A 24,637-nucleotide genomic window follows, 5' to 3' on the forward strand; every position below is an offset into this window, starting at 1 on the left:
ATATTTGGAACACAACAGCCAGGAAAAGATTTCTTGCCAGTGAATTTGAAACTTCATTTTGCGCTTACTAACTCGGGGAAAGTTGCAGTTAGCGCCTGGTTTTCATGCCATCATTAGCAAACAACGTCTATACTCTGCGACAACTTTTCGTGGCACTGAAGGGAAAGCTACGGGGACGGAGCTTCTGCACAGGCAGCACTGTATACGCGAAGTAGTGCGTTTTTGGCGCCCGTCTGGTAACGCTGTGGAAAGTGACGGCGGCGTGCCAGGGAGAGTCCCTTTGCACCTCGACAGCTCGGGGTCACGTGACCTAAAGTGAAACGTCACATATGACGTCACTGGAAAAGCAGAGAAAAAATAAACGGGGTTGGGAGACTTCTCCATGAGAGAGACGAAAACATGCAGGGAAGGCGCGTTTCGTTGTACGCTTCAGACACTGCGCCGTGCTTCCTAATGGGCTGCAGAAATTAGGCGTCTCATTCTTCCGCGAACCACAACCAACAACAAAATTACACTTCCATCTGTGTGCCCTGTCGTATTTAAGAGCTCGGCAAAGGAAGCCCGCCTAACCGAAGTCACTGCTCTGTGGCGCTCATGGACGTGTCATATGTCGTTGTGTAGGTATAAAAATAATGAGTGGTGCCGAGTGTATACAGTGCCAAGTGTGTTGTGTATGCAGTGGCGGATCCAGAGGGGGAGGGGGCGGTAGAGCTGATCGCCTCTCCCCCCAAAGCCTTTCTGCACTCCCTGCCCCTCTTTCCTGTGCTTGCCGTCCACCTACTATACCCGTTAGGACAAATGAAAGACAACTGTGAGCACAGATGAACAGTATTTATGCCATTACTGGGTTCTTGTGCTTGTAAAAACAGGAAAGTAATGACCACGCCTGCCTTTCCGGTGGTTATTCAAGCCACCCCCCCCCCCCCCAAATGTCGATGGCCATGAATCCGCCCCTGTGTGTATGGGGAGCCTACATAAACAACTGGTCATGTGGACGCTCTGTTGTGTTGCGGGTGGCAAACATACTTAAGAACATGTTTGCCGGTATTTACTGATACGATTATCAGCGTCATACACTTTACATCAAAATAATCTATTGAAGTCTACAGGTGTACAGCCCGGAGTCCTTCCGATGGCCATTCGGTTGCCTCGCTGCGTTACAACAGTTGACGCTTCTAATTTTTGAAGTAACCACGTCGACAACTACAAGGGAAACTAGCCCATAATGACGTAATGGCACACTCCAGCACTCTCTGGCGTCATACCGATATCTAGTTGTTGACAGCCAACACTTAAGCATTTAACCTTGGTGGCTTTGCATAATCAAAAATTCTGGCTCTTTCAAAATAGTGGCAATCAGAAAATGTCATCAGTGCAGTCCGGAGCGCGCCTTTTCGGTGTTTTGGACAAATGTGCTGACCAGTGACCTGCATTGTACTACGTTACGCACGGCAACACACGACTCGCCAGAGAGGCGAGCACTCGCTCTGGTCCGAAGGTAGCGCCGTGGTGGAATCTGTTGCGGTAGCATTTTCGATGGAGGCAAATATGATTGACACCCGTGTGTTGAGATTCAGGTGCACAGCAAAGAACCCGAGGTGGTCGAAATTACAGCAGCCCTCCACTACGGCGTCCCTCATAATCTGATCTGCTTTTGAGATTTTGAACTCTGACAAATATTATTACTTTTCGGCCGAGTTGCGACTCAGAAGAAAATGGGATACCGCGGCCCAACGGAGCTGCCAAGTTAACGAACTACGCAGCGTGGATGATGATTAGAAGAATGTACTTAAAATAGTGCAAGCCGACCTTAATGTAAACAAAACGCGTCTTTCTTCTTTTTTTGTCACGTGACCTCAAACTCGCTCGACAAGACGTAGCCAGTTGCAGTGCCGTTGACTTTGACGTCATATGTGACGTTTATCTTGGTTCACGTGACCCCAAGCTGTTGAGGTGCAAACAGACTCTCCCGGCGCACCATCAGCGTTTGGTAGAATATAGGTGTTCTGTGGTTTCATAGAGGCAGACGCCGCTTAGCGTTTGCGGTACACGTAAAAAGGCGGGACTTTGTTGCGCATTCAAAAAACGCAAAGTCACAACGAATAAATTAAAAGAAATACGAATATCATACTAGTGTGAGCTGCAGCCTGTCTCAAATAGCTCCAGGTTGAAAATTAAGGAGGAACTTTTGTATTTCACGTTGAAAATACGGCCGCTTTTGAAGAACTACATTCACTGGTGGTAGGATGCACGTGATTTGGCTCTGTAGCCTTTGCTCCAATGCGAAGAAAAGTTGTCCCCGAGTACATAGTCTCGTCGTGCTGCAACTCCTGTCGTCTTGGCCCGTTAGACACGTAAAGACCAATGTCGTTGTCTAGAATCGCGGTTTCCGCGGCGTGCATGCGTCACGTTCCGATAGGCTTTCAGGAGTTCTTTCGGCACACGGGTTGTATTCAGGCAGTGCAGAACAATACTGCTGGGAACCGTTTCTTCGGTTGCTGTAGCTTTTTAGTCAGTTGTCAAGTGGGCACTGGGAGCAGCGTCGCCTTTCGAGAAATGATCATCAAACGTTACGTTACGGCGTTTCGGCGTAGCTATACAGATGCATTTCCGATGGAGGCGGAAATGTTGTAGGCCCGTTTGCTCAGATGTGGGCACACGTCAAAAAACCCCAGGTGGTCAAAATTTTCGGAGCCCTCCACTACGGCGTCTCTCGTAATCATATGGTGCTTTTGGGGCGGTACACCCCACATATCAATCAATCGTATGTCCGTGTTCTGTGTCAATGCCACTCTATGAGACTCGATATATCGAGTCTCATAGAGTGGCATTGACTCTATGACTCTACGAGACTCAATCTCATGGAGGGGCATTGACACAGAGCATGAACATACGATTGATTGATATGTGGGGTTTACCGTCCCAAAACCACCATATGATTATGAGAGACGCCGTAGTGGAGGGCTCCGAAAATTTTGACCACCTGGGGTTCTTTGACGTGTGCCCAAATCTGAGCACACGGGCCTACAACATTTCCGCCTCCATCGGAATTGCATCTGTCGCAGCCGGGATTTGATCCCGCGACCTGCGGGTCAGGAGCCGAGTACTTTAGCCACTAGACTGCCGTGGCGGGGCACCACGAACACGAGTATGCAGCGTATTTCAAGGGGGTGTTTTCGCATTTCTAGGAAGCAACACGCTCAGCAAAGTTCGGGCAGTGGCACTGAATGCGACGAACTAGAACTTTACCGACGATTCATGTCGGCTGGCGAAGTTCCACGGAAGGGTGGTAGTTTCTGCTACGTTGTGATCCCCCACCACAAACGTGAATGAACGCGAAGAAGTTGATGCCAGCAGTGAAATTCCGGCGACTCGCATCAGAATTCCCGAAACAGGAAACCGCCAGGCATGGATGGTACACAGTACAGCGTAAGTACACTCGTGTTGCATGCGCTAGCAGCTCTCGTCGGTGATCACGCGTTCTGAGAAATTGATTGTGGTGTTATATGCTCTGAATGAGACTGGAGATCATTCCTTCATCACTATAGTGAATCGATCACTCGAGATTTTGTGCGGTACGAGGCTGCTCCTGTTCGCGCCGGCGTAAAAAGTGCTGCAAACATGGATGCGTGTACTTTTTAGAACAGTGTATACATGGCATATCTCATGGCATATCGATGCTGTGCGGTGAAATATTTTGTACGGTTCTTAATTTGTTGACGTACAGAGAAATGACGGCTGCACGTTTGCAAACAACGGAAGACAATTTGCCGAAACGCTATCGTTTCAGGGAGCAGATCAGCGAATAAAGCAAAAAAAAAAAAAGAACAAGAATATTACGCGTTTGTGTGCGTATAGTAAGTTTTCTAGCGCATACACGCAGTGAACAAGCTGTTTCTATGTGAGTAGGTAAAGTCTTGTTCCAGGTGCATTTTCGATTGGTACAATTGGTACACGATTGTACCGCTGCACGCCCCATCGCGGTGGTCTTGTGGCTAAGGCACTCGGCTGCTGACCAGCAGGTCCCGGGATCGAATCCCGGCTGCGGCGGCTGCATTTCTGATGGAGGCGAAAATGCTGTAGGCCCGTGTGCGCAAATTTGGGTGCATGTCAAAGAACCCGAGGTGGTCAAAATTCCCGGAACCCTCCACTACGGCGTCTCACATGGTAGTTTGGGGGCATCACACCCCACATATCTGTCTATCAAAATTTCTTAATGACTACTTTACCCTCCCACATTGCACGATAAAACCTCTAAGGTTGGAGTAATACATTGATATCAAAAGTCACAGTGCAACTGTACCATGGCTGCGAGAAAGAGTGCCTGAAAAATAGCGCGTGCGAAATCCTCTTGCCAACGTGCGGCATAATTTACGAAAAAAAAAATCTCATAGCGTGTCACTGGGAATTCGCCGCTAGGGAGTCGAAGAGACGCACTGGGAACTCCGCCAACTTTCAAGGATAGTAGCGAAACTACGAACCTTAGGAAAGTGAAGTTATCAGCAACGATCTGGAAAGGTCAACGATCCTTACCGACAGCTTCAGTTTATTCAGGAAAGCCAATTCTTGGCCGCTACACCTACTCTCCGTTCGTGCAACGCTGATGGCAGTGCTAACCCTAACAATGACCAGGCGACGCCATTACTTCAACCGACTCCATGACTCGCCTCACAGCCTAAAACAAAGGACGTCGATCAAAAGGACGGAGACGACATCTCTGGAAAGGAAACTCTAGAATAACAAGGCTGGATAACGATCCATGCACGTAAGAAGGATAATAGGGCAACAGACGCGGACATTACCGCAGGCAGGCAAGGGATGCCGCGTCAGAAGACGCGGAGGACCATAAGAGACGAGCGTCTAGGAACATACAGAAGGTGAACGCGGCCCCAAAGAAGACTCACCTTCCAAAAGAAGACATCAAGGTCATTATCCGACCGAATTCAAGGATGGCTTTAACACAGCTGGATACAGCATTGCCTAGATAGGCAACTGCATGCTGAGAGCAACTGGGCTGACGCCCAAAGAAGTGATAAAGGACTCAATTCGCATCAACGAGTGGCGGAACATCATTGTAGTAAGTACACAGGTGCTCGCAAGAGAAGAAAATACACTGCGATGAAGGCATTCCGCATAGGAGACAGAACGTACGAAGTCACCGCATACATAACCACGTCGGAACATACGTCGAAGGGAATAATATAAGGGATACCGGACTACGATGACTCCAAAGATACTAAGAAAAGCTATAGTGAACGAGAGGAACTCCGGCATATTACACGCCAAGAGGATGGGTCGCACCAATCACGCGATCATTATATTCCAGGGCACGTATGTACCACGTTACGTGTACTACAGGAGTTGTGAATACCGCCGCGTACTGTACAAGAAGCAATATGAAACGTGTTACGCGTGCGGAGGACTAGGCCACCGATCGGACGTTTGTCCACAGCCGCAGGCAAAAAGGTGTCGTGGATGTGGCAGCGCTGAGCCCACCACCCATCATCGGTGCGAGCTTAAGTGCCTTCTCTGGGGCAGTTCAATTAGCCAAAGGACCAAGCAGGATTTCGTACCGGCCACTCTATAATAGACCATATTCATACTGTTAATCATGTAATAGAGAAATGCGCTGAATACAAGCAACCACTATACAAGCTTTTATAGATTACGAGAAGGCGTTTGACTCAGTCGAGACATCAGCAGTAATGCAGGCACTACGGAATCAGGGCATCGAAGAACCCTATATAAACATACTGGAAGAAATCTACAGAGGACCACAGTCACCATAGTTCTCCATAAGGAAAGTGAAAGGATCCCAATAAAGAAGGGTGTAAGACAGGGAGACATGATCTCTCAAATGTTATTCACCGCGTGCTTACAGCAGGTATTCAGGACCCTACACTGGGAAGAGTTAGGGGCGAGTTAATTGAGAGTACCTTAGTAACCTGCGATTTGCTGATAACATTGCCTTGATGAGTAACTCGGGGGACGAATTACAGTTCACGATTACTGAACTGGACACGGAAATCAGAAAAGTAGGTCTGAAAATTATTATGCAGAAAGCTAAACTAACGTGCAACAATCTCTGCAGAAAACAGCACTTTGTGATACGTGGAGAGGCGCTGGAAGTTGTAAAGGAATATGTCTAGTTAACAGAGGTAATAACCGTGGAGCCGAACCACGAGATTGAAGTAACTAGAAGAATAAGAATGGGGTGGAGCACATTTGGCAAGCACTCTCAAATTATGACTGGTAGATTGCCGCAATCCCTCAAGAGGAAGGTTTCTAACAGCTGCATCTTGTCAGTACTTACCAACGGAGCATAAACCTGGAGGCTTACAAAAAGGTTGCAGCTTAAATTGAGGACGACACAGCGAGTAATGGAAAGGGAAATGATAGGTATAACCTTAAGAGAAAAGAAGACAGCAGAGTAGGTCAGGGAACAAACCAGAGTTAAGGATATCATAGTTGAAATCAAGAAAAAGAAATGGGCCAGACACGTAGCACGTAGGCAGGTTGACCAATGGTTATTAAGGGTAACTGACTAAATTCTCAGAGAAGGCAAACGCACAAAGGGGAGACAGAAAGTTAGGTGGGCCGATTACATTAAAAAGTTTGCAGATATAACGTGGCAACGGAAAGCACAAGACTGGGTTGGTTGGCGGGTCATGGGAGAGGCCTTTGCCCTGCAGTGGTCATAGTCAGGCTGATCGTGGTGATGCAGCATGTTTAGCATTTTTTAGTAAAAAGCACATACTTTTCCACCAGTAATATAATTACATTTTCTGCTTCTTACAATCCTACATTAAGTGATTAAAATACTTCGAGAACAAAGGAAGCAAAAATATTGCTCAAGTATTGTGGCAAAGTTGGGAAAAACCACACCAACTCGTATTACGACTTAATTTTCGCAATGCAGTTAGTGACCCAAGTAAACATGTGGCTTTTATGTTGCTGCATAGTATAGTTTGTCAGTAAGATAAGTAGAAAGTTTCAAAAGAGTGATTGTTGTTTCAAGGATGAAAATAATTTTCCAACTGAACAACCACAAGTTCGTAAGAAACCTACCTTTGCCTCACCTTCACTGCATAGCACGTCAGCGCGAGGTTCCAGCGGGGGCTTTTCGGCAGCGAATAATGTGTCACACAACTCCTTGTCACCGTTTCAATAATACTGCTGTATATTAAGACAAAATGGGGCAGCAGTGCTTTCTTTATGGAACAGTATCTTCTCCCTTGTACCACCAAAGTGCAGGTTATATTGAACCACTTCTTAGTTCAAAGGGGCAGTCGATGCAGTCAATGGCCTGAAATACAGTATTGAGGCACTGTGTTTGTGATACCGACTTGTGATACCTAATTGGTAAACGCTCACGGATCGATTCGGACGGAGAGATCTCCACAATGAAACGAGGATCATCTTTTGCCATTAAGTCCTGTGATGAGCTCGACAGAGGTTGCCAAGCTTCGCGCACTACAGGACGTGAAGTTCTGAGCTAACGCTTTGGAAGGCCTCGGAGTATCACGGAATCAATAAATAGTCGTACTAAATCGTGTTATGATGTGCTGCTTTGCCAGATGATCTGGCTGTCATGAACCGACAAAAGGCCAGCACGTTACTAGTGGGGCAAAGAGTTCCAAAGACAGACCGCGTCAAGCAAAGGACCTTTATTTGCTTAAAGGTGGAGTTGTGGGAGGAAGGTTGGCTGCAACTTAGTCACTAATCATGTGAAAGTGTAGCGTTAGAAAGCACGAATGGCACGGAACACATTCCATCAGCTGCAGCTCTTACAAGTTTGTTGAACAGTGTTGGTCAACTAAGTGTGCCCACTTTGCAACGGACAAGAGCATAGGCACTCCTCTAAATGAAGTGCCATGTAGCTGATGTATATCAAGCAGATACGTGGCGAGAAGAGGACATCACCGTGCTCATAGGATCTCATGCCTTTTGAAAGGTGACCACTGGCAAGATTGACTGTGTAAACGAGATGTGCAGTGAAAACATTTGGATGGACAGTACAAGGAGCTTTGCTGTCAGACATCTAGTACCGGACTCGAGCAGCGCTTACGTTTTCCTTTGTATATTTTTCCTTGTGACTGCTGTATACGAGCTTGCATCATTTTTTGTAACTGAGGTATCTCTGTAGGCAAAAATAATTGTAATGTTTTATTGATAAAGCTTGTGAATATTGGTTTAAATAAAATACCGTGGAATTCTCAGGCTGTTTTGAAAATGGTTAGCTTACTATCTGAGAACCAGTTGAGTGGTATTCAAGTGGAAATTCGCTATTTGAACACCTTTGCAAATTACCTCACTACTTTCTCTATAGTAAAAGTGCCCGCGTGGGATGACAAAGAGCTTCATAAGATAGTAGTAGCCCCAGCAACTACGCTCAAAAGCAGCAGATTGCCAATAACACAGAAATATCATTCCTGTAAAAAGTAAAATATGCATTTACTTTTTGACACCTGAACTTCTGTACAGAAATTTGGCCTCATTCACTCTCCCTTGGATTTTTTCTTCTTTTTCTTCGGCTTCTTCAGTTCTCCGTCAGTATCGCCATTACAGCTAGGCTCTACTGTTTCATCAGCATCTTCTTCTGCTGCATGTTTCTTTTTCTTCTTTTTTGGAGGTGGTGCTTCTTCCTCCTCTGCATCTACTGTTGTGTCCATGTTGCTGTTTTCCATTGCTTCTCTTTCTTTCTTCTTCTTTTTCTTTTCCTTTCTCTTTTGTTTTTTCAGAGCAGCCACTGCAGCTTGTGCCTGCAAAGGAGCAGTAATATATAACAATTAAATAAAGTTCATAACAGATATAGTGGAAAACATGGGAGTTCCCAGGACTCCTCAAGTCTTCTGAGAGTACTTGAAAGAACCAAGGAATTCTCATATTCAGACAGCTTGGAAACCAAGTACTGTACTTAACAGGAAAAAATTCTCAGCATGTTAACTAGCGAGCATGACTGTTGTTAAACATGAAATGCAATAACTTCAAACACTTGATGAGGTTTAATGCTTTTCAGGATACCATGATTTGCGACACACTTGCTATTCAACTAATCTTTCAAAGATGTATTAAGCACATCATTGAAAGGAAGTCCAATTACAACTGCAGGAATGCTAAGCCAGCCCCCACAGCACCAGTGATGTAAAACAAAATCTGAGTATGCGATAACCTGCATATTATGACAAAACGGTTGGATTCCAACATAATTTTCATAGGAATAATGTACTGAAAACTGATATAACCATTTCTCTACTGTGAAAAAAAAAAAAAAATCACAACAATACCACTGAACAGATTTTTGTAGTTTCTTTTCTGAATAAAACTGCACCCTTATAATAACTCATTGGCATATTCCTTTATTTCTCCAATCACCTGAAAAAGATAGCAAGTAATGGCTTCATCAAAAGCATTACGATCAAAGTTGCCAAGGTTGTGGCACAGGCACAAATGGGAAACTCGGATCCTCCGTATTGGCAGTGTCAGAGTTCATGGAGTCGCATGTTGTGGGTGAAACAATTTGCACGAGATTTGAAAACATAGCTTGCCTGTTATGAAGTGAGGCCTGCACACATGTCCACTGTCGTCCTTAATGAAAGGGAACACTTTCATGAAAGGGAAGCCGCTGCGTGTGGCCTGCACACTGCAGTGGTTGCCTACAGCACTATCAACTAACACCTGAAGAAGGCGTGTCTGCTTTTGGCGGCACTGCCTGTGATCATACCGCAGTGTTACCTAGTAGCATTTGTCCAACAGCAATGACTCATTATTTTGTTTGTACTCCTCAAAAGCCGATGTGCTTTCTTTGGCTGTTGGTTGATAATGCTGTAGGCAGTGACCACAGCGCACAAACTATACACTTGAGTGTTTCGTTGCATAAAGAACGACAGTGTACGTCGTTCAGTCTTGAGACCCTTCCTGTTTATGCATGCACATGAGCTATGTGCTACGACGTCAATACTATGCTGCCCCGTCACTGTCTAGCCCTGGCCTCCTATGTGCTATCACATTTCCGAAGCTAATCACAAGGTTCACCGTCTAGCGAACCCGCAGCGGAGCGCAAACGGCAAAATGCAGAATGGGTCAATCTTCGTAGGGTCTGACGTCACCGCGGTATCGGAGTGTCCACCAGCATTTTAATCTGACCTATTTTTGGTAGTGATCAATTGTCCGCAAAAATGAAAATGACAACAAAGCTGACCGTCGTCAGGAGCCACTCCATGCATTCGCTTATGGCGACAAAAACAAAGAGCGAGCAACACAGATACCACAGGATCTCATTCAGAAAAGCGTTCTCCATATGAGGGGTGAACTCCAACTGTAACAACACTTTGAGAATTTTTTGTGGCATTCAGAGTTCTCCGCACGGTAGTCAGCGGCAATTTTGCCGTCCTCCTCTTCAGCCGGCCGTCCACCACCGCCCACCTCCCAATGTTCAAGCTTGCTGTACTCGGTAAAAACTGGAAGCTACAAGCGCGAGACACTGGCTTCCGCAAGCCGCCAACCACAAACGCAGAACAGGAAGGAAACATTGAATGAGCGAACCTGTCAGCGACTGCAGAGAAAAGTGACGGTCAAAGAACGCACTTATCGCAAGATAACAGAAGCTGAGAGCACACAGTGGTGATACGGTAAAGAGTGACAAATCTCCTCCCTTTCCTGCCTAGGCTTGGCTGCATAGCCACAGAAAAATAGCAATCGGCGTACCGATTCCGATCATACTGCTCGCGAGAGTTATTTTCTCGTCGTTGAGGGCTTCTATTGGCAACGTTGTCACTGATTTCTTCCTCAACTTTATGTATTGTTATCTCAAGAAGCTGCATTTTCTTATTTGCGCAACATTATCACTAGTACAGAGCCTAGATGCTCATAGTATGTACATGTTAAAAAATATTCGTGGTGTGGTGCCACTGAACACTCCAAATTACCTTCCCGCCCTGTAAATCCAATCTAAGCAAACAAAGTGGTAGATGTCCTCGATGTTCTCTGAGTGTGCTAACAAAAGCCTGCAGAAGCCTCGCAGAATTCGTAGTTGTTCAGTGTTCAGTCTATTCAACTGGTTCATTCAGTGCGTGGGAAATGGCTGCAAGAAGAAAGGTGGTGCAGCAGTCTTTGTTGTCGTTTTGTTTTTTCTTGAAAAGTCATGGAAGAGGTGACTAGTAGTAATTCGCAACAACAATTTATGCAGCAGGAAGTACCAGATGCGGATGCTGTTGAACCCCTGGCATCGCCTGTGTTGCAGGGACTTAAATCCAGTGCGCATGGTGGCTGCAGTTCAAGCGTAAGCGTTAAAGTAATGTGTGATGAGCCAAATGCTTGCGAAGTTGGCAAGCAGGCAGCACTCAACACATCTTGAATATGTGACCATCCCCGGCTTTTTTTTATGGCAATAGCAAAGGTGGGATGTTTTACAAGCTCTGCATAAAATAGAACAAGAGGCCCTTACAGAAGTCCGTATGGAATGAAGAACCATTCAAAACAATACGGCTGAACAGTGTTCGTAAACAAGATGAGTGCCAGTCAGACGCCATGACGCTTGAGGCAAACAGCAAAGTTGCCATGTCACCACTTGAAAAAGTGCAGTGCCTGGTCTCCCGCAACGCCATGAGCCAAGCATTTGCATGAATGTATTACTTGTACAAACACAGGATACCTCACACAACAAACTTTGAGCCGCTTCTCAGTCTGCTGTCTCTGCTTGCTTTTTTTTGGTGTGAAAGCTCAAATAACAGCCGGTAAGAACACTATGTACTGTAGCCAGAGATCAATTCAGAAGACGATCCCCTGCCTGTCAGATGTTATTGAAGATATAACCCTACGCGAACTTCGTCAGAGTGGGCACTACGCTCTTACACTAGACGAAATGACCGGCTGCGCAACTGTGGAGCAGCTGGTCATACACTGCTGGTACATTTTTGGTGGTGAATTAAGAATTAAATTCTTGACCATGACTGATGTACTGGGCAACAATGAACTACACCAAGGTGACAAAAGAGCAACAATAACCCTCAATTCCACCAACATTGCTTGTGCCGTTACAGATTTTATTACTAATAAGGGCCTACTCTTGAGTACCCTTGGCGGAATTAGAACTGACGGCGCACCTGTTATGACAGAAAAAAAAGGGGAGCTGTGAAGTTGTTGATTAACAAGCAAAAAGCTCTAACAGCTCCCCAGAGCTTGCAGGCTGTAGGAATTCACTGTGTGGCACACAAGCTCAACCGAGCAGCATGCCAGGCAGCCAAATCAGTTCTATAAATAAGTAAATTTAAAAAAACTTTTGCAGCAACTGTACAACTTCGTTGAATCCAGCTCAATTCGAACAGCTGGGCTGAGTGCTGTGCAGAACACTTTGGAGTACCGTATTCACTCGATTCTACCGCGCCCTCGATTTCCACCGCGGAAAAAAAAATAAATAAAAATAATAAGACATCGATTGCAACGCGCACCCATTTTTCTCGCTGGCCCGCACAATCACACCACTCGAAAAAACGACTCCTTTCGGGAGCGTCTTCCATTATTTTAAATATGAGGTACGGGCAAAGCTTTTGCCCATCTGACGTGTAACAGAGCTTTGCCGTCACTGTAGTTTTACCGTGGACCAATGTCAGCACGTGAACTTGCTTTGCCCCCTTCTTCTCGACGGTTGTGGTGCCAGGCATGTCGACGTAAAGAGGCGTCTGATCGACATTCCCGATTTGCCCAAGCAGGTAGCCGTTGTTGCGCCACAAGTTTAGGATGAACCTCTGAAAACTGTGAAGCTTTTCATCGTACTCCTCCGCAAAACTTTTCGCATATGCATGTTCCCCTTCGAAGGGAAAAGCCTTTCCTCTTCATAAAGTTAGTTAGCCAGCACCTGCTTGCTTTAAACTGGCTCCACATTAGACCTTTTTCTAAGACTAATTGCATTGCCCCCACTTGGAGCAGTTCTGTCGTCATGGGCCGCTGTGCCCCTTGCTGCCCAAGCACATACTCGCCGAGCTCAAGCACATACTCGCCGAGCAGCTCTTTAATTTGCGGAAACCGACCCTGCTGTGGTACACTGAAGCCTTTGCGTGAAGCTTTGCTGTCGACAATCTTCTGATTTTGTTTCCGCTGGTCCCGCACGCACGTTTCGGGAACTCCGAACGACCGCGATGCGGCCCGATTTCCGTCCGTTTCTGCACACGCGATGACTTTTCTTTTAAAAGCGGCACCGTGGTGCACTCGAGTTTTCGGAGTCGGCCCTTCCACGCCGTCGATGCTAATGCATTACTAGATGACGAACTCCTCAGTACACGTACGAAGTGCCGCACATGGGAAACACATAGGCAGAAATGGCCGACGCACCATGCCGACGCACGTAGGGGGCGGCCATTTTGGATTTGCCGATGGTAATAGATTGACCGTAATTTTTTGTTCGTACTCGATTCTAACGTGCATGCGATTTATGAACTCGCTTAAGGGGAGACGCGGGTCTTAAAACGGCAAAAAATAGCAAAAAAGTCGATTTTTGGAAAAGTGCATTTTCGCGATGTTTAAACATTCAAGAATCCCTCCGCGAAGTCTAAAAGTTCAATTTTATTGGGAAATAATAAAAAAGTGCGCTTATGTGACCCAAGGTGGACGTGAAATTGGAAAAAATCGGCCCAAAATGTTCGAAATTCGTGCCGTCGCCACGTGCGAACGCGGTGGCCGGGAGCCGCCATCTTAGATTTGTTTGAAAGCTGTTTTCTTTGTGCGCATTTTGCGCCCTTTCAAAATGGCGTCGGTGGGCTGGAACTGACGCTATCGCGTCATTCCTGGAGGACGCGTTCGCGCCGCTGATTGGCCAAAGCGCGCACACCCCCCGCGCGCTTCGCTCCTATTGGTCTAGCAGCGAGCGGGTTGTTTTTCGCGCGCTCTGCCTCGGAGCCGTCGCCGGTTGCCTCTCTCGCGTTTCGCTGTGTTTGTATATCTCTGTGGTTTTATCGCGCCGCTGTTTACGCTTGTTCGGCCGCTCGCTCGACAGCGTGTGGTGAGGTGTCACCTTCCCTGCCCGAATGGCTAAAGGAGATCGTCGTCTGAAGGTTACGACGCGTGAGGCGTTCGGCAAGACTCGAAAGCGGCCCTGGAATGCGCGACGGAAGGCGGCGAGGCCTGTCATGCTGCCCGAGTTGCCGGTTGCTGCTCTGCCTGGAGGCTCTGCCGGATCGAGTTCCGAGCTGCAACCCAACACATCAGGCGTCGACGCTTCGTCTGCCTCAACTTCGCGTGTTGCCGCAGATCGTATAAACACCACTTTCTTCACACCTGAAGAAAGCAGGGAGCGCACAGCGACCGCCGGTAACATAAAAACGCGCCTGGCATCGAAGTCTGCAACAGAGCGAAAGTTCGAGCTTCTGGGTGTCGAAATGAAAGAGGACGTCAACGACAGCGGAACTGAATTTGCAGTAATGGCTTTGACCGTGGTGCAAGAGATTCTTGGACTTATGCTGTGTCCCGGGTGCGGCAAGAAAACTGTGGCACTTTCGAAGGACCCCACCAAAGATTATGGGCTTTGTGTCAAGCTTGTGGTGGAGTGCTCCACTTGTGAGATGCGCTTAGAGCGATTTTCTTCCCCGAGAGTCGCCGGTGACGCCAGGATAACGCCGTTCGAAGTGAACGTCAGAGCGATGAAGGCCATTCAGAGCATCGGCAAGGGAGCAACAGCCCTCTCCGATTTCTTTGCTGTAATGAACATTTCTCATCGCGGCTTACACCACAAAACTTTCCAGGGCCACATGAACATGATGGTTCAGGCATGCACCAGTGCTGCAACAGACTGTGAGGCCGCAAGTGTGGTTCAAATCAAGGAACTCTACAGGGACTTTGGCAACCCACCAGGCAACATCGACGTGATCTTCGATGGAACTTGGCTGACGCGTGGCCACAGTTCACACATTGCGGTCGGGTGCATCATTGAAATGTACACCGGGCTTGTTGTGGACCACATTGTCTTGTCCAACTTTTGCTTGGGCTGCTCACTAGGTCCAAAACCCAGTGAGCAAGGCTACACAGCTTGGCACACAACACATGTGCCAGACTGCCAGAAAAACATTGATTGTAAAGCCGGGCAAATGGAGGTGCAAGCTGCACTCATTATGTTCCAGAGATCTCTAGAAAAGTACAAGCTGCGTTACACCACGATGCTTTCTGACGGTGACAGCAGGACTTTCCATGCCTTGACCGAGCAGGCTGTGTACGGCTTCATCAAGGTAGAAAAGAAAGATTGTGTGAATCACGTACACAAGCGTATGGGAGCAGCCTTGCGTGCACTGGTTGACAAGAAGAAGGCCCAAGGTGAGCCACTTGGAGGAAAGGGACGGCTCACCCAGGAGAGAATCAAGAAAATTATGAATTACTACGGCTGGGCTTTGAGGAGTCATAAGAATGACGTGCCAGGAATGAAGAGGGCAGTTGAGGCAACCCTGCTCCACATGTCGTCGACTGACGACGCCCCGAAGCACGATCTTTGCCCCGAAGGGCTAGAATCTTGGTGCTTTTATAATCGTGCTGTGGCAAAGAACGAGGAACTCCCACCACACAAAAACAGCTTGCCCAGCTTCGTGTGTGAAGCTTTGGAGCCAATCTTCAAGCGGCTGAGTGAAGAAACCCTCTTGGAGCGGTGCAACGATGGCATGACTCAGAATGCTAGCGAGTGCCTGCATTCTGTTATTTGGGAGCAAGCACCAAAGACTAAGCATGCCTCGCTTCACAGTGTCCAGAGGGCAGTGGCCGAAGCCATCAGCCGATTCAATCAAGGTGTGACGAAAAGTAACACTGTCATAGCAGAGAAACTGGGCTACAGTGCTGGTAGCCATGCAGTGCGCCGAAGCCTCGAAAAGGATCGTCGACGAATTCGCATGTCCAACAAGGACCACACAAGCAGGAATGCTGCCACAAGCAGGCTTGCAAAAAGGCACAAGCCAGCAGCAGACTCTGCCTACAGCCCTGGGCTACTATAGGTCTAGGTGTGACTAGTGCTGTGCAGGGGCGTAGGCAGAAATTTTTTTCGGGCGGGGGGGAGGGCGGGGAAGGGGGGGCAGGCAGATGTGGTCGAGTGTCATTTTGTGCTGTGTATGCCATGGCAAAAAAAAAATTCCGGGGGGGGGGGGGGGGGGGACGGGCCCGGTGTGCCCCCCCCCCCCCGGCTACGCCACTGGTGCTGTGTGCAAAGAATTTTTTTTTGTTATTTTGAATTCTGGAATTTTGTGTGCCAAAACCATGATGATTCTACTCTTTTTGACCAGCTGGGATGCACTGTAGCACAAGTACAACACAACTTTTTTGCTTTTCTCCCCATCTAAATGTGGATGCCACCACTGGGATTTGATCTAGATTTGTTTCCTTGCTGCCATAACTGTGCAAAAGGCATATTTTGTTGTCACCATGAACATTGAACTGCTTTATTTGCACAGGGAGATCTTTTGTGTGCCTTCTGTTCAACTAGGAACCACAAGTGAAGTGGGTGGTGCTGGCTTTCTTGCATCACTTTCAATGACTGTGCCTGATGTTACATAAAATATCTCAGTGTTATTTCTGCACAGTGACCACATATTTACCATGAACTTGATGCTAAAGAACAGGGCTACATGGTGATGCAATTTATATTGCCAGATTTCTAAGCTAATAAAAGTTATGGTGAACCGAAATTTCAGATCCATTTTTCTCAGCTTTGTTTTTTTGACCATCGCACACGTCCTTACGGAACATTTTCGCATGTTTTTCCTGAGTACAAGCAAAAAGTTTGATATCGAAATGTTCATGCTGAATGGATCTAGCCGGTGATGCTATTCATTTATTTCTAAAGTTGTGTGTTAAATTCTAGTTGCCACCGATTATAAATGAAAATTAGCGCAAATTTAGCAATCAACTATACATATGTTTTTCTTGCATTATAATTGGGCTGAGAACAATAAAATTAGCATCACCGGTTAGAGGAACTCTCTGGCATTCTCGTCATATACTTAGTTTTTGATTTTCACCAAGCGAAGTTTTTGAAAAGCCTCGTAAGAAATCGACCTAATTTCTGTATTAAAATCTTTGTATCTTTTGTTCTAATGCAGCTATACAAAATATAGTTACATATTTGAAATCAGCTGAACAACACTGTTAAATATCATTTAATTCCCTCCAAAATTAACAAACTTCATTTGAGGACCCACGTCTCCCCTTAACCGGAAAAAAGGTGTGCGTTAGATTCGAGTAATTACGGTAAGTGAAATGTAGAGGGAAACTCATGGAGCCATCTGCCACACAGTGGCTGAGTGTTGGTGGGTCATGCACAGCTGTCTGCAATGATCTCTCAACCATCATAATCAGCATCTCGAGGAAGGCAGAAGAACGCAGTTCATCACATCACTGCGTTCATCACATCACTGCGATGTGATGAACGCAGTTCGCAACAAATACAAAGTTTATCGGGACACTAATGATGATGTGTGAGCTTCTAACTCTTAGACATCATTTTTGCAGGCAGACCTAATACAAGGACTTATCAAATCATGCATCAAAACCTTGGAAACTCAATGCAACATCCAGAAACATCCAGACACAGGTTAAGGATTTTTGTGTCAGCCACGACATACACGTAACCATCACAGGGGAATCTGAACAGTGGCTCAATAGTGCGAAAAGGACATTTGTCAAGAAGCTACTGAAAAATATTCAGGACAGGTTTCAGGATCACCCTATATTGGCGAACTAGTCTACTGTGTTTGCTCGCAGCAGCTACAAACAAATGCATACCTGCGAAGTTCAAGGATTCTGAATCCGGGAGATTTCCGCAGTGGGGAGGGGGGGGGGGAAGGGTCTGAATTATTTGCTCCTATTTTTTTTTCGGCACATAAAAAAACTCCCAAGGAGAAACAAACAAACAAAAAACATAGCGAAAAACAAGAGGGGGTGGGGAGTCTCAATCGTAAGTGCAAAAATCAGTGTCGTGGTCGGCTTGGAGTGGCGGAACTCACGAAGATAGGGTTTCCCACTAAGGCGAGAATCTCAAAGGATCAACACATTTTGCAGAATTCATTTCCTTCAAAACAGCTCGTGTATGTGCTACTGGGCCACACGTGAACGGACGAGACGGTGCAGCTGGCTGCCGCAAAAGGGCGGGTCAAAGCTTTGCTCCCTACTAGATTCTTATGACAGGAACAGCAAAACGAGTCTGGCCCCTTTGTTATTGACAGTCTAGGCAGGTTTTTTGCCGTCGCCGCTACCGCCGTCATTCACCGTATATGTATACTTATCATATATATACTCGCAGAAAGAAAAAAAATTTAAAAAAAGCGGCCCGAACTCTGTGCCCAGCTCTTTGCAATGCGCCGATGTGCGCTTATCTCCGACGCGTACCGTATTTACTCGATTCTACCGCGCCCTTGATTGTAACGCGCACCCGATTTCCATGACACAAAAAAAAAAGTAAGATATCAATTGCAACGCGCACCCATTTTTCCCACTGGCCCGCACGATCACACCACTCGCAAAACAACTCCTTTCGGGAGCGTCTTCCATTTAAATATGAGGTACGGGGGAAGCTTGTGCCCATCTGACGTGTAACAGAGCATTGCCGTCACTGTAGTTTTATCGTGGACCGATGTCAGCACGCGAACTTCCTTCGCCCCCTTTTTCTCGATGATTGTGGTGCCAGGCATGTCGAAGTAAAGAGGTGTATGATCGGCATTCCCGATTTGCCCAAGCAGGTAGCCATTGTTGTGCCGCAAGTTTAGGACGAACCTCTGAAAACTGTGAAGGTTTTCGTCGTACTCCGCAAAACTTTTCGCATATGCCCGTTCACCTTTGGAGGGAAAAGCCTTTCCTCTTCATGAAGTTAGTTAGCCAGCACCTGCTCGCTTTGAACTGGCTTTGCGTTAGACCTTTTTCTAAGGCTAATTGCATAACCCGCACTTGGAGCAGTTCTGTCGTCACGGGCCGCTGTGCCGCTCGCTGCTCAAGCACATACTCGCCGAGCAGTTCTTCAATTTGCGGAAACTGACCCTGCTGTGGTCCACTGAAGCCTTTGCGTGAAGCTTTGCTGTCGACAATCTTCTGCTTTTGTTTCCGCCAGTCCCGCACGCACGTTTCGGGAACTCCGATAGACCGCGATGCGACCTGATTTACGTCCGTTTCTGCACACGCGATGACTTTCCTTTTAAAAGCGGCATCGTGGTGCACTCGAGTTTTTGGAGTCGGCCCTTCCATGCCGTCGATGCTAATGCACTACAAGATGACGAACTCCTCAGCACACGTACGAAGTGCCCGGCACACATGGGAAACACATAGGCAGAAATGGCCGACGCACGTAGGGGGCGGCCATTTCGGAAATGCCGATGGCAATAGAATGACCGTATTATTTTTTTTCCCGTACTCGATTCTAACGCGCATGTGATTTGTGAACTCGCTTAACCGGAAAAAAAGTACGCGCTAGGTTCGAGTAATTACGGTACTTTGCCCCACGGATGGGGGGGGGGGGGGAATGGCGGTTGATGCTTGTGCGCGCGCGCTTACCTTTCGGTGGGGAGCATCATGTGCCTTCGGCTTTCACTCGAACGATTGGGTTAGTTGCCGGGCCCACAAAGGTATCTTCGGTCTATGCACAGGCCCCGTTTGCGAAAAGAGCGCACTTTTCATGCACAGCGAGGTATAACTGGCACACTTGTTAGTTTGTACACATTCGTACTTTTGATTATGTATCGAGCATCGCTTTTTTTTCTTTAAACAGCACATTACGTGTCGAGCGATAAACGTTGCTAGTTCGCTCTCGTCTTGTGTGTATTGTTCTCGTGCGTCATTTGTAAATGAGCAGCGCACTGCGCGTTTTGATCTGCTTGCCAGTCTCAGAGTGACATTCCAAGTTGTTGCTGTTGCATTCATTGCTTCGCCCTTGTGGCGAAACTGTGACTTTTTTTTTTAAACGCATTCACTGCCTTTAGTCTACCCCTGCATGCCCTCGGAGCTCGTAGATCGCTGTCGCGCCACCCCGACCACGATGTTGTGCGCGGCGGTTGCGGCAAATGGTAGTTCCTTCTTCAACCCTCATGCGCTTGACTGCGCACGCACCTTCAATCAAAACAGTCGTTTTATGCCGTATACGATTGCATCTGCCGCGTTTTGTCCGCAGGGTTTGCAGAAAGCAGCATTGCCTTGACTGGTTGCGCGTTGCACGCACGCACACTTTCGGGACTCTGTCAGTTATACATGATCACGTAAAAAGCGACCACTGTTTCGTCGACAGCGGTTGTGGCAACGACAATCACGCACACTGTAGAAGGCAGTGCGTGCGCCGGTCGCACACGTACTTCCGAAGCTTCAAGTAGGTTGCTCTCGGATTTCGTTTGACGATTTCCGTACTAAAATTCGAATCACCTGCCGCGATTAGGAAATGTGTTAAGAACATTCGAATTTGGGCCGAATACACATAGTGGAATTTCGCTGAGGAATTTTACGAATTCGTATCTGCCTCAGTTTCGCATAGATTTTACTGTACGTTTAGATGAACGCCTCTAAAACTAATTCATAATAAAATGCTGTAGGTTCACAAAGCCTGGAGCGGATTGAGCTGCTTTTTTTGTCAAGGCGGCCGGATCACGCACAAAAATTTTGACCCAGGAGATTTTCATGACAACCGTACAAACGGAAGAAACGGTCCAAATCCGGGAGTCAGGACATGCTTACAGAGTGCAATGCTTTCGCCAACTAGGTGCTTGAATATGAGCGTTTACAAAAGCTTACAGCTACAGACTTTTTGCTTTTTGTGGCACATGATGTGAAAAAGCCGTTTCCTGTCATGGCTTATTTAGCAGGTTCCTACCTTGTACTCCACCACACAATATAGACTATGAGCAAGACTTTTCAGCTCTGAAGCCAATTAAGACGCAACTAAAAAACCGCCTGAGAGAAAAATCACTGGACTGCCTTATTCATATTGCATGCGAAAGACCCGACGTTGACACCTACCCATACGACGAGGTTGTTGAAAAGTGGGCAAAGACCAAGAATTGGAGGCTGAAGGTGTAGCACCTCTTGGAAGAAGAAAGCCCTCTTGGAAGAAGAAAGAAAGTAAAATGCCTTCTTGTATTTTGTACTTGCGCTTGAACATCTGCTGTTCCGCTGTCATTATTTGGTTCACGCTCATATGACACCCTCCCCCCTCCCGCCTAAACCGCACTTCGTTTGATTATTTGGTTAATGCTAATATCTCTAAGCATTCTTCCCTGCTGAGTTTACAAACCTCATTGTGCATGCACTAGGGTTATAAGGGAGTGAATGCAACAAAACCCACTGGAATTTTCCTCTCCTTGGTGCCTAAGTGGCCGGAAAACCATGCACTGAGGTCTATGCGAAAAAAATCGATCGGATACCAATTTTCCCGCCATGAGATAGCAGATCACCTTGTTTGCTTCACGGCTTTGGCTACACCGGCTGCTCTAGCTCTCATACCACGTAATGTAAACAACCCGCCTCAAATTCAACATGACAGCAAAGGCGTCGGTGCTATCGCGAACTACCCGTGCAGCACACGAAAGCTCACGACGTTGAGAAGGATGAGTTCATTGAGAAACTGGTTTGGATTACGATTGCTGGAGCAAGCGGAAGTAGGAGGAGGTGCAGCAGTAGCGAGTCGGCAGGCCTTAATGTGTCTCGCTTTTGCACTGCTGGCTGAATCCGTCGCTGCCGCTGCCGGTGTGTCCGCTCGTGTCGTTCCTGCTGGCGTATCTCCCGAAACAATGTTTGTAGAGGTGTAAACTGTTTCTTTTCAGTGCTTTGCGTGCATAAATAGAACTTGATACAAATTTGAATGCTCTGGAAATGAGCAAAATGGAATGAATTCTGAAGCGACGGCAGCTCTGTCAGTTTCGCTTGATTTCTCTAAGACTAATTTTTTTCTTGTCGACTTGGCGGCACGGTTTTCCGACTGCTGAAGCAGCGAAGCAAGAGAATTTTTAATGAGTTTCGCTACTTTCACTTCCTTTGACGTCAAGTGTGAACGTGCCTTTAAGCATAAGCAGCATGAGTGAAGAAACCGCTACATTTTATTGAGAGACGGTGAAGGCAGGAAAGTTCAGAAGAGCAACACTGACTTTTTTCAGCAAGAAGCAGTTGATCTTAATAAAGTTCTTGTTAATTTTTATTATCAGCTTAAACTTGTTTTTGGTTCATATAAATTCTGGATGATACGAATATTTTACGTGCCCCTTCGAATTAGTATTATGGAGATGCTACTGTGCAATGCCTCGATTATGTCAACAGTTTTGCATGGGGCCTTGAAGTTGTCAAAGCGAGGCTCATTGTTGCATCAGAGGTGTTGACTTTATTGTTCATGTTAAGGGGGCAGGTGATGTTGAAAAAAAACTGTTTTGTTTGCTGACCTAGAGCAATGAAATTCGGCATGCCTACTCATAAGTGTTTTGAATAGGGAAATATGCAGTTTCATCATGATACCTGGAGTAGTTCTCAAGTTACATCATGCTACGTGGCTAGACTTTTATGGTCTGTTCGTGGAAAGCCTAGCGATGTAACAAAACATGCCAGAAAGCTGCAATTGGTGTTGATCTTTACTCAAAGTAAGCTTATTGGGTATGATAATCTTAGAATTTTTTTCTCTCTGCTCTTTCTTTAAATAAAAAAATATTTCATCATGGCTGCCTAAACACAGTTAGAAACAATGTCATGTACAAGTCATCTTAAAAAAAAAAAAACTGGGCCATAAACAAGAATTCAAAAATTGTCAGACCCTCAAGAAATTTGTTTGGTATACAGGAAAAAAAAGACTGCATCAAAATCTGTCTAGTTGATTGATTGATATGTGGGGTTTAACGTCCCAAAACCACCATATGATTATGAGAGACGCCGTAGTGGAGGGCTCCGGAAATTTTGACCACCTCGGGTTCTTTAACGTGCACCCATATCTGAGCACACGGGCCTACAACATTACCGCCTCAATCGGAAATGAAGCCGCCGCCGCAGCCAGGATTCGATCCCACGACATGCGGGTCAGCACCAAAAAAGAAGAGAGTAGTCATTCCTGTGCTACACTTTCCACCAGCAATGCACAATGTGCAAAACACACGTGTGAGTAAAAGCCTGTCAATGTTTTTGACAGGCTTTTTTTCCAACGAACTTTCTTGTTCTTGGTTGGATATTGATGAAAATGGGCACAAGACACTTGGCCTCACAAGTGCTTCGATAAAAATTTCGAGGCGATACCACAAATACTTAATGAAAGACCAATTATTTCTTCATTGAACCACGTGAAGGGGCTGAGCGCAATGCCCCCCGCCCCTAACAGTAGTATTGATAAAACTGGGTTTAAGGTTTCAATTTCCCTTTATGCCTCTAAAACACCTAAAAATTGTGATCTCAAATTTGCCTTGCGATATTCGACTTCTCAAGCATGTGGTCACTTCCCAGAGTGCCTTTCATTAACTTAATTAAGTACTCGTTTATAAACAATCACTCAACATTTTTTATATAGAGAGAGGTTTATATTGCATCAAAAAAATGGCTCACACCATGACAGCCTATGCTTTCTTTCCAAATAACAAGGTTATGGGCAGGAGATTGGTGGCACAGGAATTTTTTAGCAGTTTATTTAATGACGCGTGACGGGCATATAAAAATTCGTGCCCCTGCTTCATACATTCTCTTTTGCAACTCTAGCCAAGAAACGCATCAGCATATGGCCGGTTGCGGAAACGCTTTTCTACGAGGCTTCATTGTCTCAGAACGTTCATAGACGCTCGTGGCGATACCAAGCACGGCTCCAAGCACGTCTAAATTGCACCACAAATGCTTATTGACAGAACTCCATATGACCGTGGAGTGCATGGCCGCTTGGACAGTGTAGCCGGCGCGTGATGCCCTTGGCGATAACGTTCGGTGACAATGCGCGAAATGTGTAGCTACCGTGACAAAAATTCGGCACGCGCTGCGCTTGGTATCGCATTTTCGAGTGATGACGCGCGAAACAGCGGCAGTGGGAGGGGGGTTTGACGAACTTGACTGTGGGGTCCGCTGCCGATGCGTAAAATGCTTATCCGTGGTTCTGAGGAGCTAGCTAGAAATGTGCTTCGTTGCTTGCGAAGAAGCACGTCAGCCCGATTGCACTACCGCATCATTCTTTTTCTCGCAGTCTCGCCGTCAGTGGAGTTAGGCCTAAAAACGACTCCGATGACGCACCGCCACGCTCGTAGTAATCTAAACGTGAATCCGCTTACAGCTTCGTTTCTTGCGAAAAAGCACGTCGCCACGAGTGCGCTAGCGCGTCGTTCTTGCCTGCAGTCTCGATGTCAGCAGAGTTGCGCCTCAAGACGGCTCGCGATGATGTGCCGCGCTGGTGGACCGCTAGTCCGCTCATAGTAATCTGATCGTGCATCCGCTTACAGCTCCTAACTAAAGCGTAATTATATCCTAAGGGATCGTCGAGCCATGAACATGTCAGGAAGTAGCGATTTTCGAGAGCCAAGTCCTCGAACGCACAAGCAGCAGACAACCATCTCCCGGAGCAAGCATCGGGCCAATGGCGAGGGGAGCTGAGGCAACATGGCGGCCACAGTGAATCAGGGGCCTCGCAACGACTTTTAGACCTTTGCTTTTTGTTCATTTGTTTTTAAAGGGAGGAGCCAGCTGAGGCGGGAAA

The 24,637-nt window shown here is 46.7% G+C and overlaps 2 protein-coding genes across 2 annotated transcripts in view; one reads left to right on the forward strand and one right to left on the reverse strand.

Moving 5' to 3' along the window:
* The window catches only part of LOC119175892 (BRISC complex subunit Abraxas 2), a 100,633-nt gene that overhangs the window by 54,212 nt on the left and 21,784 nt on the right, over positions 1-24,637 (forward strand). The gene's annotated exons all lie outside the window — the stretch shown is intronic.
* Nop56 (Nop56 ribonucleoprotein) overlaps positions 8,436-24,637 on the reverse strand; it is a 49,975-nt gene continuing 33,773 nt past the window's right edge. Inside the window, exon 10 of the mRNA XM_037426927.2 lies at positions 8,436-8,762. Coding sequence (XP_037282824.1) covers positions 8,499-8,762 — 264 coding nt within the window. The 3' untranslated portion in view covers positions 8,436-8,498. The remainder of the gene's footprint in view (positions 8,763-24,637) is intronic.

This window comes from Rhipicephalus microplus, chromosome X, assembly GCF_043290135.1.
Source record: "Rhipicephalus microplus isolate Deutch F79 chromosome X, USDA_Rmic, whole genome shotgun sequence".
In the NCBI taxonomy this organism is placed as follows: Eukaryota; Metazoa; Arthropoda; class Arachnida; order Ixodida; family Ixodidae; genus Rhipicephalus; species Rhipicephalus microplus.